The 15,180-nt window shown below is 40.5% G+C and overlaps 1 protein-coding gene across 8 annotated transcripts in view; it reads left to right on the top strand.

The window, feature by feature from the left end:
- AQP9 (aquaporin 9) overlaps positions 1-2,281 on the top strand; it is a 69,120-nt gene extending 66,839 nt beyond the window's left edge. For all 8 annotated transcript variants that reach the window (XM_055278377.2, XM_055278376.2, XM_055278374.2 and 5 more), the window contains one exon: positions 320-2,281. In XM_055278377.2, the coding sequence (XP_055134352.1) occupies positions 320-494 (175 nt within the window). In that variant the 3' untranslated portion in view covers positions 495-2,281. The remainder of the gene's footprint in view (positions 1-319) is intronic.
- Positions 2,282-15,180: the final 12,899 nt, after the last annotated feature.

The following is a 15,180-nucleotide window of genomic DNA, read 5'->3' as shown; positions in this document are numbered from 1 at the left end:
AATAATTGACCTGAACTTTCTTAGGGGCCCTCAATCATAACGATGGGCTCAGGCACTATATTTTATAAAAGGAAAATAAATAAGACATAATATCTCACAAATATTAATAGGACAATGAAATAGAACATCTGAAATCAGGTGTAGTGGAAAGTCAAGGATGACAGTTGCCATGCTGCAGTGAGCCCCCCTTATACTTAGCTCTTGCTGAGTTAAGAGGGAAAGATGAGCGTGAGAAAGACTAACAAGTCAGTGAAAAACTAGACAGTAATACCAGGAGGAAGGCCAAGAAATGTATCACTAATTTCTTGTTTGATTTCAGAGCTGGAAACAACTTCTGGTGGATTCCTGTAGTGGGCCCTTTGGTTGGTGCTGTCATTGGAGGCCTCATCTATGTTCTTGTCATTGAAATCCACCATCCAGAGCCTGACTCAGTCTTTAAGGCAGAACAATCTGAGGACAAACCAGAGAAATATGAACTCAGTGTCATCATGTAGTGGCATGCTCACCTCTGGATTTGCAATCAGTTTGGGATTCTCTTCAGAAAGATGGCATCTAAGTGTCTGTGTTTTCGTAAGCCTGAGGTGGAATCCACTCAGTTTTGTCTGCTAGCCATATGGGACACCTAATTGGAAAAGCATCTGAGTAAAAGTTTGGAAACACTGACGACTTCTCTACCAGTGTCCCCCACCCCCACCCCCCAGAATAACACTGACCGTCCCCTGAAACAGCTTTCTCTCCTGCCCTGTTTATTTCATCCTTGATGGGAATTCTTCCTAGGTAAGCACTAATAACTTGGCATCTTGACGACAGTCTCATTTGGGTGGTCTCAGCTGCACTATCTGTATGAAATGGTGTCACCAAAACCCTTTTCTTCAGTATCGACAAAGATTACATTCTGAGTATCAACCAAACCCTAAATTGAAAGACAAAACCATGGTTTCAGTCAACATATTCATGAATTAGGGAGCTAATGGGTTAAGCTTCTAGTTATGCTGTGCTACTGGATTTGTATAAATACTGATATTCTCCAAATCTAGTGATGTAGGGAGCAAGAGAACGCAGCTGGAAGGCACAAGGGGAGGACATTGTGGCATTCAGAAACTGCAGGAGACAAGATGAATTTGAGAAGCCAAATGGAATTTTTAATGGAAACCATTTATCAGATTAATCTCTTGCTCTCCTGCATTTTAGAGGACACCAATTAATTTCCTGTTCTTTAGTATATAATAACCTAAAATACAATTGTAACCTCAGTCATGAAAAATACATCACTCTGTCTTTTTAGCTCAAATGTATTTTCGTAATTGCCCACTTGAGAACAGACATTTGACAAGTTATATCAACGACTGTGCTTGTCCATTATTTTACACATACCCTAGAAGTCAAAACTGAAAGCCACTGGATCCTGGTCTAGCTGAATCTTCAGAGTGGGAGTTCTCCAAAAAGATAATATTACCTTATTGGGCTTAACAATTCACAAGGCACTTTCACACACATCATCTAATTTAATCCTCATAATGACTATCTGAGGCAAATGCCACATTGCCCATTTTTCAGATAAAGAAACAAAATCTTAGGGAAGATAAGTTGAGCTGTCCAAGAGCACACAGAAAGTTGAACGTTATCTAATGCATTCCTCTACCTTTCAGAACATCAGTAGCTGGCTGAGAATCTTTGCCAAATCTTCCTGGCTGGCCAGAAGTGGAATTGGCAGCTTCTAGAATATATACACCTCTGGACAAAATGTTTCTCAATCTTAAGATAGAAAGACTCTCATTGTTTGGGTCTATTCTCACACTTACTGAGTACGGATGAAGGAAAGTGGTATCAATTTAATCATAATTTTCATTTGCTGAAAAACATTATCAGAAGGCCTCGCTTTCTAAGCCACCTCTGGTCTTGCTAAGTCTTGATCTTCCTTCCTGCCAGCACCAAACATTACATTCAAGGGATTTCCTCTGGTTCAGTCTTTTCCCCTTGAAGTTCTCTAATAGATGTTACTTTTGACAAAAGACCGCCTATGAGTTACAAGCACCAGGGGATGCCCTACATCAAGGGATGCACCTTCAGTCAAACTGTCAAAAAGCCCAGAATTCCCAAAGGCATTCGTTTTCCCAACTGCTTTATGCTGATAACAGAACAACAGAGAGCAAATGTGAAATGTTTCTGATGACTTATGTTCTACAATCTATGGACATATGGGATTTTTTTTCTTGCTTTGAAGCTACCTGGATATTTCCTATTTGAAATAAAATTGTTGGGTCATTGTTGGTTGGTTGGTTGGTTGGTTTTTATAAGTATTAAGATTACTAAGTACGTCTAGTTCAGAGGTTGTCTACTGTGTCTACAAATTTGAATTTCCTGGGGGAACTTTTGAAAAAATACTAGTGCCCAGTTGGTCCTTTGTAAACATCTCAGGTGATTCTAAAACGCAGCAAAGGTTGAGAACATTGACTTGGGTAAATCACATGGGTCTAAAATTTCTTTGACCATGTCCAGTAGCGGCCAGGTAATTCCTGGCAGGATTCTAGAGTCTTGGGAACCTCATGGATTAGAGCAATGGTTTTCCTCCCTCCCTACTTCTTTTTGTTTTTTTGTTTTTGTTTTTTTTTTTTTGTTTTTGAGACGGAGTCTCGCTCTGTCACCCAGCCTGGAGTGCAGTGGCGCAATCTCGGCTCACTGCAAGCTCCGCCTCCCGGGTTCACGCCATTCTCCTGCCTCAGCCTCTCCGAGTAGCTGGGACTACAGGCGCCCGCCACCACGCCCGGCTAATTTTTTGTATTTTTAGTAGAGACGGGGTTTCACCGTGGTCTCGATCTCCTGACCTCGTGATCCGCCCCCCTCAGCCTCCCAAAGTGCTGGGATTACAAGCGTGAGCCACCGCGCCCACCCCTCCGTCCCTACTTCTAAAGGGAACATGTGGCAATATTTGGAGACTTTTACGGTTATCACAACTGGGAAGGGGATGCTAATGGCCTCTAGTGGCTAGAGGCCAGGGATGCTGCCAAACATCCTACAATGCAAAAGCAACCCTCCGAACAAATAATTATTTGGCCCAAAATGTCAATAATGCTGAGGGTGGGAGACCTTGGTGTCCAGGAAAGGTGGGGAGGGGAGTGAGAGAAGACACTGAAATCCTGCACCTTGATTCAAGTTCAGCCAGGAGCAAAGGTGCCAAACAAACCAGGAACAAACCCTGGGGGTGGACTATAATTCTTAGAGCAAGAGGCAACTCAAAATTTGAGTTTTGAGGATGAACTGTGGAATCTATGATCTACACAGGTGCTCATTAAACACAATTTGATGATTGATGACTAGGATTTATAAAGAGGAAATGTACCATTATGGAAATCAACCCCAGGAAGATTTTTTTCAGTGGAAAAAAGTGCTTTTGTTCCAGGTGCTCACACTCAAATTCTCTCCCCACGCCCACCCCCGTTTACAAGTGGATTTACCTTTGTGGAGTTATTTTCCAAGAGAACGTTTATATGGTTGAATTATCTGTATCTGAAGTCAACTAGATAGAGCCAACTCAGCCATTTTTTAAATAGTTGCTTTAGGAGTTAGAATTGTAACATTCCTCCTTCCCTCCCTCTCATCAATCAAAAAACTTAATAGGAGCATTTATCTTAATGCCAAAAATATAATTTCTCTGATTCTTAAACCAGTTGAGATCTCAGAGCATGTCAAAGGTTGCAGGGCTTTTCTAACCAGTAACAACCAGTCAATATTCAGCTGTTAAACAGGATACTCCACGTAAAAATGTCGTATGTAAAATTTTATCCTTATGATATAAATTATTATTTCTTTTAAATTGCTTACACACACAGACACAGACACACACACACACCTTACTTTAAGGTATATTGATGTTCAATAATATCGTCATGGGAAAAAAATACAACTTCCAGTTAGAATGGTTTATAAGTTTAATTTAGCCACAGAACCTATCGTTCAAATAAACCTTATGTGACACCCACAAGTGAACCGGAATTGCTATAAATAAAGAAAGGAGGGGATCAGGAGCTTCATTCTGCTTGTGATATCATCTTAAAAACACACCCCCAGTGCAGCCCCTAAGGGGTCTCTGAAGAGAAATTTTGTGTGTGCGTGTGTGTGCGTGTGTGTGTGTGTGTGTGTGTCAGGGCTGGGGGTGGGGTTTCAGAACACAGAGTCACAGTTTGAAAATCACTGATAGAGACTTGGGATAAGTTGTTGGTGCGCACTTTTATGAAAGTTTCAAGGATATAACCTACAAAAGACCATATTAGTTTAATCTCAGGTCATTTTCCAAAGACTTCTTAATAAATGAATTAGATAAGGTGAATAGAATTACTCAATCCAGCAAACATCACCCACAAAGAGATGTGGTACATCAGTTCTCAAACTGGGAATTTAAGTTCTCTGTGACAACATGTTTACTAATCACAGCCCATACACAGAAGCAATGATAGTCCTGGTCACACTTACTGTGTTGACTGTCTAAGTCTGTATAAAAATAAATAGATAGATGATAGACAGACAGATAGGTAAGCAACCAACCATGCTCCAATCTCTTTCGTATTGCTGGAAATAAAGTAGCTCTTATTCAAGAGATGCTGTCTCTGGATTAGTGAAAAGAGGGCGCCAGGCAAACTGAACATGAATCCATAGAACTCTGTGTGGATGGAGATGCTGCCCAAGCCAGTTGGACTCTGTCTCCCTCCAGGGATACCTTATGTTTCTAGCAGCTTTCGACACTTTTGCCTTTGTGGACCTCTCCCCACCTCTGAAAGTATCAATTAAAATAAATCGTTTTGTAACTGTACTGGTGACAAGCTCGATTATATTCTTTTTTTCTGGCTGTGATTTCAGCAGATATTTAAACCTTTCCATGGTCTCTTAGAAGTAGCATGGGTTCCAGGCATAGCGCCGACTGACGAAGTCCTACTGTATGCCACCGCCTCCCTAGTCTAGCGCACCCCTCTGTGTTCCAGAGCCTCTCACACGCAGCCCCTTCCTCCACGGGGCCCTCAACTCCCTCACTGTGGGGTCTTAGGAAACACTGCGGGAGCCTTGGGAGTCCTGGAGGTTGTGAGGGACGCTCCAGAGGCCAGACCACTGTTCATGGGGATCGGCCACGTCGGTGGCCCTCCGCCCTCCGCCCTCCGCCCTCCGCCTCAGGCTTCCAGCAGGTGAGAGGCTTCCTGACTTCCTTCCTGCAGAGGAAGCAGGGGCGGTCCAGGGGACCGAGTACCTCAGATGCAAAGGTCCTGCGAAACGTGTTATTAAAGAACAATTCTTGCGCTTTAATTCTTAGTGTCTCACAGTTCACAAAGCACGCTCACATCCAGGACCTCTAAGACTCTCAGAAAAGCTCAGCAAGTAGATTATTATCTCCACTTAGAGTTGGGGAAACTGAGGGTCGAGGCCTTAAGCAATTTGTACCAAGTTCCAGAGTGAAGAGTGAAAGAGGTGGGATGCGAACCGTGAGTCTGAGTGGGGTGACCAACCATCCCAGCTTGCTTGGGACTCAAGCGTTTCCTGGGATGCAGGATTCAGTGCCAATACCAGGACCAGTCGGTCACCCTCCATCCTGAGTCAAGACTCGTGCACTTCCCACCACCGAGCCTCCTTGCAGACAGATGCTGTCCTTTGGGCTCATTGTCTTGCAGCAGATAAAATGTTCTTTGATTAATTTAACAGAAAGAGAGAATGTCTTCATTTTTAATTTCAATTATAAATGTGAATAAATATTTTAAGAGTGGCACAGTGGTTTAGAGCATAGGCTATTAATGAAAATTCTGTCAGTTCTACCTTCCATATATATTCCAAATCTGACCTCTTCTCACACACGAGCCTAGTCTAAGCCACGGCCTCTGTCTCTTAGGTCTTAGAAAAGCCTCCTAATAGGTCTCCCTACCTTTCTGCTTAAACTCCTGCTGCCTGTAATCAACACAGCAGCCTGCATGATCTTTAGATAAAAGCCCAACTGTACTTAGAAGTGTCACATGCTCTGACCTTCATGGCCTGGTCTTTACTGCTCTCCCCTTTGTCTGTCACCTCAGCTCCAGCCATACAGGCTTCCATCCTGATCCGTGAACCCACCAAGCAAGCCCCAGCCACAGGGCCTTTGCACTTGATGTCTTTCTTACTTGAAATTCCCTACCCACCACCTTCGGCTGCCTATTCGATGTCACTGTTAGTAAGGCCTTTCTGATCACCCATCACTCTCTACCTACTTTCCTGATTTATTTTTGTCCCCAGCACTTACCACCCTCCCTAAAATACAAACATTTTGTATTAAACTTGTTGGATTTTGTGTGTTTCCTCCCGTTGGAATAGAAGGTCCATGCTGGCAAGACGTTTTGCTCTTTAATTCTCCACCTCTGCTCCAGGGCCTAGAACACAGTAGTTGCTCTATGAAAATTAGTTGAATTAATGCAGTACAGAGTCATCCTCTCTGGGTTCAAATCCTAGTTCCACTACTTGCTAGTACAGTAGCCAAGTTAGTTAGCCTCAGTTTTCTCATGGATTAAGTAGAAATAATAAGAGTGAGATAATTAAGGTAAAGTTCTTAGAAAAGTCCCAACCTTATAGTATATATTATATAAACATGAACTGTTGCTGCCACAGCATCTGCTGTTGTTATTATTACTGATGTCATTATAATATGTGGGAGTTTGAAAACATGGAATAACGTCATTAAAATTTGGTTACAAGCTCTTCCCTTGCTTTTTATAATCCAATCCTTCTCAGTTGCACGTCTTTCAGGAACTATCTTTCAAGTACCTAAGGTTTCAGTTTCATTTTTCAATCTTTAAACAAAGTTAGTAGGATTATCTTATTTTATTATGAAAGATTTAAAAAATACACAATAGTGAGAAAAATGGTAAAATGATACCCCACGTAGCCTTCACTCAGCTTCAACCATTGCCGAAATATAGCCAATAATGTTTTATTTATTCACCCTCTCTGCATTTCACTTCTCCCCCTGGGATTTTTTTGAAGCAAATCCTAGACATGATATCATTTTACCCATGAATATTTAAGATGTATCTCTAAAAGATAAGAATTCTTTTTAAAAACATAACCACAATACCATTATCACACATAAACTAAGTATCAATAATTTCTCAATTTCTTAATATCATCAAATACACAGTCATTGTGGACATTTCCAGTGAGACTGCCCCTTGTTGTTGCTGTTGTTTGGTGGAGAGTATCTTGCTATGTTGCCCAAGCTGGATTCGGAATCCTGGGTTCAAGGAGTCTTCTGAGTAGCTGGTACTAAGGTACACACCGCCACACCTAGCTGAGACTGTCTTTTAACTCTGGCATGTAACAATGTAGATTTTGTAAAGGTTGAAAACCAGTGAGTCACTCTGATGTCTAATGGCTCAGGCAAAATCAGAGTTTTGCAGCAACAGCTTGGGACTCAAGGGTTTCCTGGGATGCAGGATTCGATGCCAATACTAGGACCAGTTGGTCACCCTCCATCCTGAGCCAAGATTCCTGCACTTCCCACCACCAACCCTCCTTGCAGACAGATGCTCTCCTTTGGGCTCATTGTCTTGCATCCTCAGATTTGTACCTTCCTGTCCAATTCTATAAGATTTTTGCAAAACATTTTCATTTTGATGCAAAAAGGAAAATGCATTTGTCTGCTACTACTAAAAAGTAGCCATCTACCAGGAGTAAAGTTATGTTTAAGCAAGGAGGAAGTCCTGCATTTATTTGAAATTATGGAAAATATAATTAACAATTACTGTTACACTAAGAAATCCACACTACACAAAATGCTTATACTTCAAATGGTAAAATATACTGTGAAAAGAACTCCCAATATTTAACATCTGTGCAGCCCTGTGAGTAACACTGTGAGTGATTAAGGCAAGTGAACACCTAGAAAATCCTGCTATAACCTATGGTAGTAATACTTATTTGATATTTATATGTTTATTCTTACCCAAAGACTTCAGACCTTTGGAAATGGAAACTTATACAAAAGTGGCACAATACTTCTATGTTCCAACATTTTCATGAAGGAAATCACCTTTATCTAGAGAGGATTTTGATGGCCCTTGGCTGGCTGATCTGTGGTGATATTCTGATAATAAGATTCTGATCTAATGGAGGATGTAGTTCTAGCCAAAAATCACCCATACATCATGAAGAAGCAAGGACCATGCATTGCTCATCCCAGAGCCTGTTCTCAGCCTAGAACCATAAAAAGACCAAATAAAAAAAACCAGCAGAGAATTGATGTTTCGTTGCTGATGTGATTATCTTTGGAATAAGACCATGGGGGCATTCAACTGCTAACACATTGGAGACTGTGTAGCTAGTGTTCAAAATGTCAGGCTCTAGAGACTGTCAGATTGGATTCCAGTCCACCATTGAATAGCTGTGTGACCCTAAACCTCAGCTTCCTTATCCATTAAATGGGAATGATACTAGTACTTGTGTCCTATAAGTTATTGAAAATATTAAGAAAATGCCTGTGAAACATGTAGCACAATGCCTGGAATTTATTTCCCTCTTAATACTTCTTAGCTAATTCTGTTATTATTATTTCACATTTACAAATTCAGCTGTATATTTGTGTAAGAATGTGAAGCCCAAGAAAATTTTCCAGGAATATGAATTTGCTAACACCTAAATAATCTAATTCATATGGCTGGCTTAGCTTTGACAGTTTTCTTAATATACTCAGGTGCAAAGAACCTACATAAGGCTGTGCTTAGCTTATGAATTACAGAATTTAGTTTTGATAAATTAATTAAACAAATTATTTAGTTGCCTAATGGAGCTGCCAAATTAATCTGAAAAATCTAGCAAAAATAAATGAAGAATGATTTACAGAGTTAATGAAACTCCCAATAAAAATCAGCAGGCTATCAAGCTCACTCTAAAATTTGTATGGAAATACAAAGTAACTAGAAAAAAAAAACTAGGAAAAGAGGGAAAACATAGGAAAAGTTAGGCTATTTAATTTCAAGACTTTCTATAAAGTCATGCTAATCGGGACAATATGCTATTAGTATAGGAAGGAATAAATAGATGAATGAAACATAATACAGCATCCATAATTTGACCCATGCTTTTACAGTAAATTGATTTTGAATAAAAGTAGCTAATGCAGTTCCATGGAGAAGGGAAAGTGTTTTCAACAAATGGTACTGAACAACTAGAAAAAAAGTAAATCTTGACTTCTACTTCACAAAAACATAACAGAAAAATTAACTGAATATGGATCACAGACTTAAAAATAAAACTTAAAACTATAAAGCTTCTTGAGAGAAATATGGGAGAATATTTACAACCTTGGGATGGGCAAAGGTTTCTTGTATAAGAATACAAAACTATAAAAAATAGATCAATTGTGTGTCAATAAAACTTAAAACTTCTACCCATTAAAAGAGATCATTAAGAAAATGAATGGGCAAGCCACAGACTGGAAAAAAATATTTATAATAGCTGTATCTAACAAAGGTAACATACTCAAAATATATAAACTCACCCAACTCAATAAAGAAGACAAACCAATTTTTAAAATAGACTATGGATGTAAACAAACAGGCACTTCATTAAAGAATACATATGAATGACCAATAAGCACATTAAGGAAGCTCAAATTAAAATCACAATGATATACCATGCTGCAGGCATTAGAATAGTCATCTTTAAAATATACTGGAGACACCAAATAGCAGAATGTGGGGCAATTGAAGCCTTCATATATTGCTAGTAAAAGTGTAAAATGGTACAACTCTTTCATAAAAATATTTATTATAAAGGTAAACTTATACCTACTCCATGATCTTCAATTCTACTCCCAAGTACTTAACCACAAAAAGACCAAATTTAAAAAACCAACAACAAAAACTGTTATGCAAGAATATTTATAGCATCTGCATTCATAATAGTTCCAATCTGGAAAATGGAAATTGCTTTTGAAATTTCCAGATTTGGAATTTTTGGAATCCAAATGTCCATCAACATGAAAATGAATAAACAATTTGTGGTATATTCTTACAATAAAAATATTTCTTGAAATAAAAAAGAAAACACGGAGGTGCTAAGATGGCCGAAAAGGAACAGCTCCAGTCTACAGATCCCAGCGTGAGTGACACAGAAGACAGGTGATTTCTGCATTTCCAACTGAGGTACCGGGTTGACCTCACTGGGGCTTGTAGGACAGTGGGTGCAGGAGAGTGGCTGCAGCCCATGGACCGTGAGCCGAAGCAGGGCGAGGCATGGCCTCACCCGGGAAGTGCAAGCGGTCAGGGAATTCCCTTCCCTAGCCAAGGGAAGCTGTGACACACAGCACCTGGAAAATCGGGTCACTCCCACCCTAATACTGCACTTTTCCAACAGTCTTAGCAAATGGCACACCAGGAGATTATACCCCACACCTGGCTCAGAGGATCCCACACCCACGGCACCTTGCTCACTTCTAGCACAGCAGTCTAAGATCGAACTGCAAGGCGGCAGGGAGGCTGGGGGAGGGGCACCCACCATTGCTGAGGTTTGAGTAAGTAAACAAAGCAGCTGGGAAGCTCGAACTGGGTGGAGCCCACCCCAGCTAAAGGAGATCGGCCTGCCTCTGTAGACTCCACCTCTGGGGGCAGGGCATACCTGAAAAAAAGGCAGCAGAAACTTCCGCAGACTTAAACTTCCCTGTCTGACAGCTTTGAAGAGAGTAGTGGTTCTGCCAGCACAGAGTTTGAGATCTGAGAATGGACCGACTGGCTCCTCAAGTGGGTCCCTGACCCCTGAGTAGCCTAACTGGGAGGGACCTCCCGGTAGGGGTCAATTGACACCTCATATGGCCAGGTGGCCCTCTGAGATGAAGCTTCCAGAGGAAGGATCAGGCAGCAACATTTGCCGTTCTGCAATATTTGCAGTTCTGCAGCCTCTGCTGGTGATACCCAGGCAAACAGGGTCTGGAGTGGACCTCCAGCAAACTCCAACAGACCTGCAGCTGAGGGTCCTGACTGTTAGAAGGAAAACAAACAAATAGAAAGGACATCCACACCAAAACCCCATCTGTACGTCACCATCATCAAACACCAAAGGTAGATAAAACTACAAAGATGGGGAAAAACAAGAGCAGAAAAGCTGAAAATTGTAAAAATCAGAGTGCCTCTTCTCCTCCAAAGGACTGCAGCTCCTTGCCAGCAACAGACCAAAGCTGGATGGAGAATGACTTTGACAAGTTGAGAGAAGAAGGCTTCAGAAGATCGGTAATAACAAACCTCTCTGAGCTAAAGGAGGATGTTCAAACCAATCTCAAAGAAGCTAAAAACCTTGAAATAAGATTGGACAAATGGCTAACTAGAATAAACAGCATAGAGAAGAACTTAAATGACCTGATTGAGCTGAAAACCATGGCACGAGAACTACGCGATGCATGTACAAGCTTCAGTAGCCAATTCGATCAACTGGAAGAAAGGCTATCAGTGATTGAAGATCAAATGAATGAAATGAAGCAAGAAGAGAAGTTTAGAGAAAAAAGAGTAAAAAGAAATGAACAAAGCCTCCAAGAAATATGGGACTATGTGAAAAGACCAAATCTACGTCTGATTGGTGTACCTCAAAGTGACGGAGAGAATGGAACCAAGTTGGAAAACACTCTTCAGGATATTATCCAGGAGAACTTTCCCAACCTAGCAAGGCAGGCCAACATTCAAATTCAGGAAATACAGAGAACACCACAAAGATACTCCTCTAGAAGAGCAACCCCAAGAAACATAATTGTCAGATTCACCAAAGTTGAAATGAAGAAAAAAATGTTAAGGGCAGCCAGAGAGAAAGGTTGGGCTACCCACAAAGGGAAGCCCATCAGACTAACAGCTGATCTCTCGGCAGAAACTCTACAAGCCAGAAGAGAGTGGGGGCCAATATTCAACATTCTTAAAGAAAAGAATTTTCAACCCAGAATTTCATATCCAGCCAAACTAAGCTTCATAAGTGAAGGAGAAATAAAATCCTTTACAGACAAGCAAATGCTGAGATATTTTGTCACCACCAGGCCTGCCCTAAAAGAGTTCCTGAAGGAAGCACTAAACATGGAAAGGAACAACCAGTACCAGCACTGCAAAAACATGCCAAATTGTAAAGACCATCGATGCTAGGAAGAAATTCCATCAACTAATGGGCAAAATAACCAGCTAACATCATAATGACAGGATGAAATTCACACATAACAATATTAATCTTAAATGTAAATGGGCTAAATGCTCCAATTAAAAGACACAGACTGGCAAATTGGATAAAGAGTCAAGACCCATCAGTGTGCTGTATTCAGGAGACCCATCTCACCTGCAGAGACACACATAGGCTCAAAATAAAGGGATGGAGGAAGATATACCAAGCAAATAGAAAACCAAAAAGAGCAGGGATTGCATTCCTAGTCTCTGATAAAACAGACTTGAAACCAACAAAGATCAAAAGAGACAAAGAAGGCCATTACACAAAGGTAAAGGGATCAATTCAACAAGGAGAGCTAACTATCCAAAATATATATGCACCGAATACAGGAGCACCCAGATTCATAAAGCAAGTCCTTAGAGACCTACAAAGAGACTTAGACTCCCACACAATAATAATGGGAGATTTTAACACCCCACTGTCAACATTAGACAGATCAACAAGACAGAAAGTTAACAAGGATACCCAGGAATTGAACTCAGCTCTGCACCAAACGGACCTAATAGACATCTACTGAACTCACCACCCCAAATCAACAGAATACACATTCTTCTCAGCACCACATTGCACTTATTCCAAAATTGACCACATAGTTGGAAGTAAAGCACTCCTCAGCAAATGTAAAAGAACAGAAATTATAACAAACTATCTCTCAGACCACAGTGCAATCAAACTAGAAGTCAGTATTAAGAAACTCACTCAAAACCGCTCAACTACATGGAAACTGAACAACCTGCCCCTGAGTGACTACTGGGTACATAATGAAATGAAGGCAGAAATAAAGATGTTCTTTGAAACCAATGAGAACAAAGACACAACATACAAGAATCTCTGGGACACATTTAAAGCAGTGTGTAGAGGGAAATTTATAGCACTAAATGCCCACAAGAGAAAGCAGGAAAGATCTAAAGTTGACACTCTAACATCACAATTAAAAGAACTACAGAAGCAAGAGCAAATACATTCAAAAGCTAGCAGAAGGCAAGAAATAACTAAGATCAGAGCAGAACTGAAGGAGATAGAGACACAAAAAACCCTTCAAAAAATCAATGAATCCAGGAGCTGGTTTTTTGAAACAATCAACAAAATTGATAGACCGCTAGCAAGACTCATAAAGAAGAAAAGAGAGAAGAATCAAATAGACGCAATAAAAAAAATGATAGAGGGGATATCACCACTGATCCCACAGAGACACAAACTACCATCAGAGAATACTATAAACACCTCTATGCAAATAAACTAGAAAATCTAGAAGAAATGGATAAATTCCTGGACACATACACCCACCCAAGACTAAACCAGGAAGAAGTTGAATCCCTGAATAGACCAATAACAGGCTCTGAAATTGACGCAATAATTAAGAGCCTACCAACCAAAAAAAATTCCAGGACCAGACGGATTCAGAGCCAAATTCTACCACAGGTACAAAGAGGAGCTGGTACCATTCTTTCTGAAACTATTCCAACCAATAGAAAAAGAGGGAATCCTCCCTAACTCATTTTATGAGGCCAGCATCATCCTGACACCAAAGCCTGGCAGAGACACAACCAAAAAAGAGAATTTCAGACCAATATCCTTGATGAACATTGATGCAAAAATCCTCAATAAAATACTGGCAAACCGAATCCAGCAGCACATCAAAAAGCTTATCCACCATGATCAAGTGGGCTTCATCCCTGGGATGCAAGGCTGGTTCAACATATGCAAATCAATAAACGTAATCCAGCATATAAACAGAACCAAAGACAAAAACCACGATTATCTCAATAGAGGCAGAAAAGGCCTTCGACAAAATTCAACGGCCCTTCATGCTAAAAACTCTCAATACATTAGGTATTGATGGGATGTATCTCAAAATAATAAGAGCTATTTATGAAAAACCCACAGCCAATATCATACTGAATGGGCAAAAACTGGAAGCATTTCCTTTGAAAACTGGCACAAGACAGGGACGCCCTCTCTCACCACTCCTATTCAACATGATGTTGGAAGTTCTGGCCAGGGCAATCAGGCAGGAGAAAGAAATAAAGGGTATTCAATTAGGAAAAGAGGAAGTCAAATTTTCCCTGTTTGCAGATGACATGATTGTATATTTAGAAAACCCCACCGTCTCAGCCAAAAATCTCCTTAAGCTGATAAGCAACTTCATCAAAGTCTCAGGATACAAAATCAGTGTGCAAAAATCACAAGCACTCCTGTACACCAATAAAAGACAAACAGAGAGCCAAATCATGAGTGAACTCCCATTCACAATTGCTTCAAAGAAGATAAAATACCTAGGTATCCAACTTACAAGGGATGTGAAGGACCTTTTCAAGGAGAATTACAAACCACTGCTCAAAGAAATAAAAGAGGACACAAACAAATGGAAGAACATTCCACGCACATGGATAGGAAGAATCAATATCGTGAAAGTGGCCATACTGCCCAAGGTAATTTATAGATTCAATGCCATCCCCATCAAGTTTCCAATGACTTTCTTCACAGAATTGGAAAACATGACTTTAAAGTTCATATGGAAGCAAAAAAGAGCCCGCATTACCAAGACAATCCTAAGCAAAAAGAACAAAGCTGGAGGCATCACGCTACCTGACCTCAAACTATACCACAAGGCTACAGTAACCAAAACAGTATGGTACTGGTACCAAAACAGAGATATAGACCATGGAACAGAATAGAGGCCTCAGAAATAATACCACGCATCTACAACCATCTGATCTTTGACAAACCTGACAAAAACAAGAGATGGGGAAACGATTCCCTATTTAATAAATGGTGCTGAGAAAACTGGCTAGCCATATATAGAAAGCTGAAACTGGATCCCTTCCTTACGCCTTATACAAAAATTAATTCAAGATGGATTAAAGACTTAAATGTCAGACCTAAAACCATAAAAACCCTAGAAGAAAACCTAGACAATACCATTCAGGACATAGGCATGGGCAAGGATTTCATGTCTAAAACACAAAAAGAAACAGCAACACA

The sequence above is a fragment of the Symphalangus syndactylus genome, chromosome 5 (assembly GCF_028878055.3).
Source record: "Symphalangus syndactylus isolate Jambi chromosome 5, NHGRI_mSymSyn1-v2.1_pri, whole genome shotgun sequence".
NCBI classification, from domain to species: domain Eukaryota; kingdom Metazoa; phylum Chordata; class Mammalia; order Primates; family Hylobatidae; genus Symphalangus; species Symphalangus syndactylus.
This window is presented reverse-complemented; position numbering and strand designations above follow the sequence as displayed.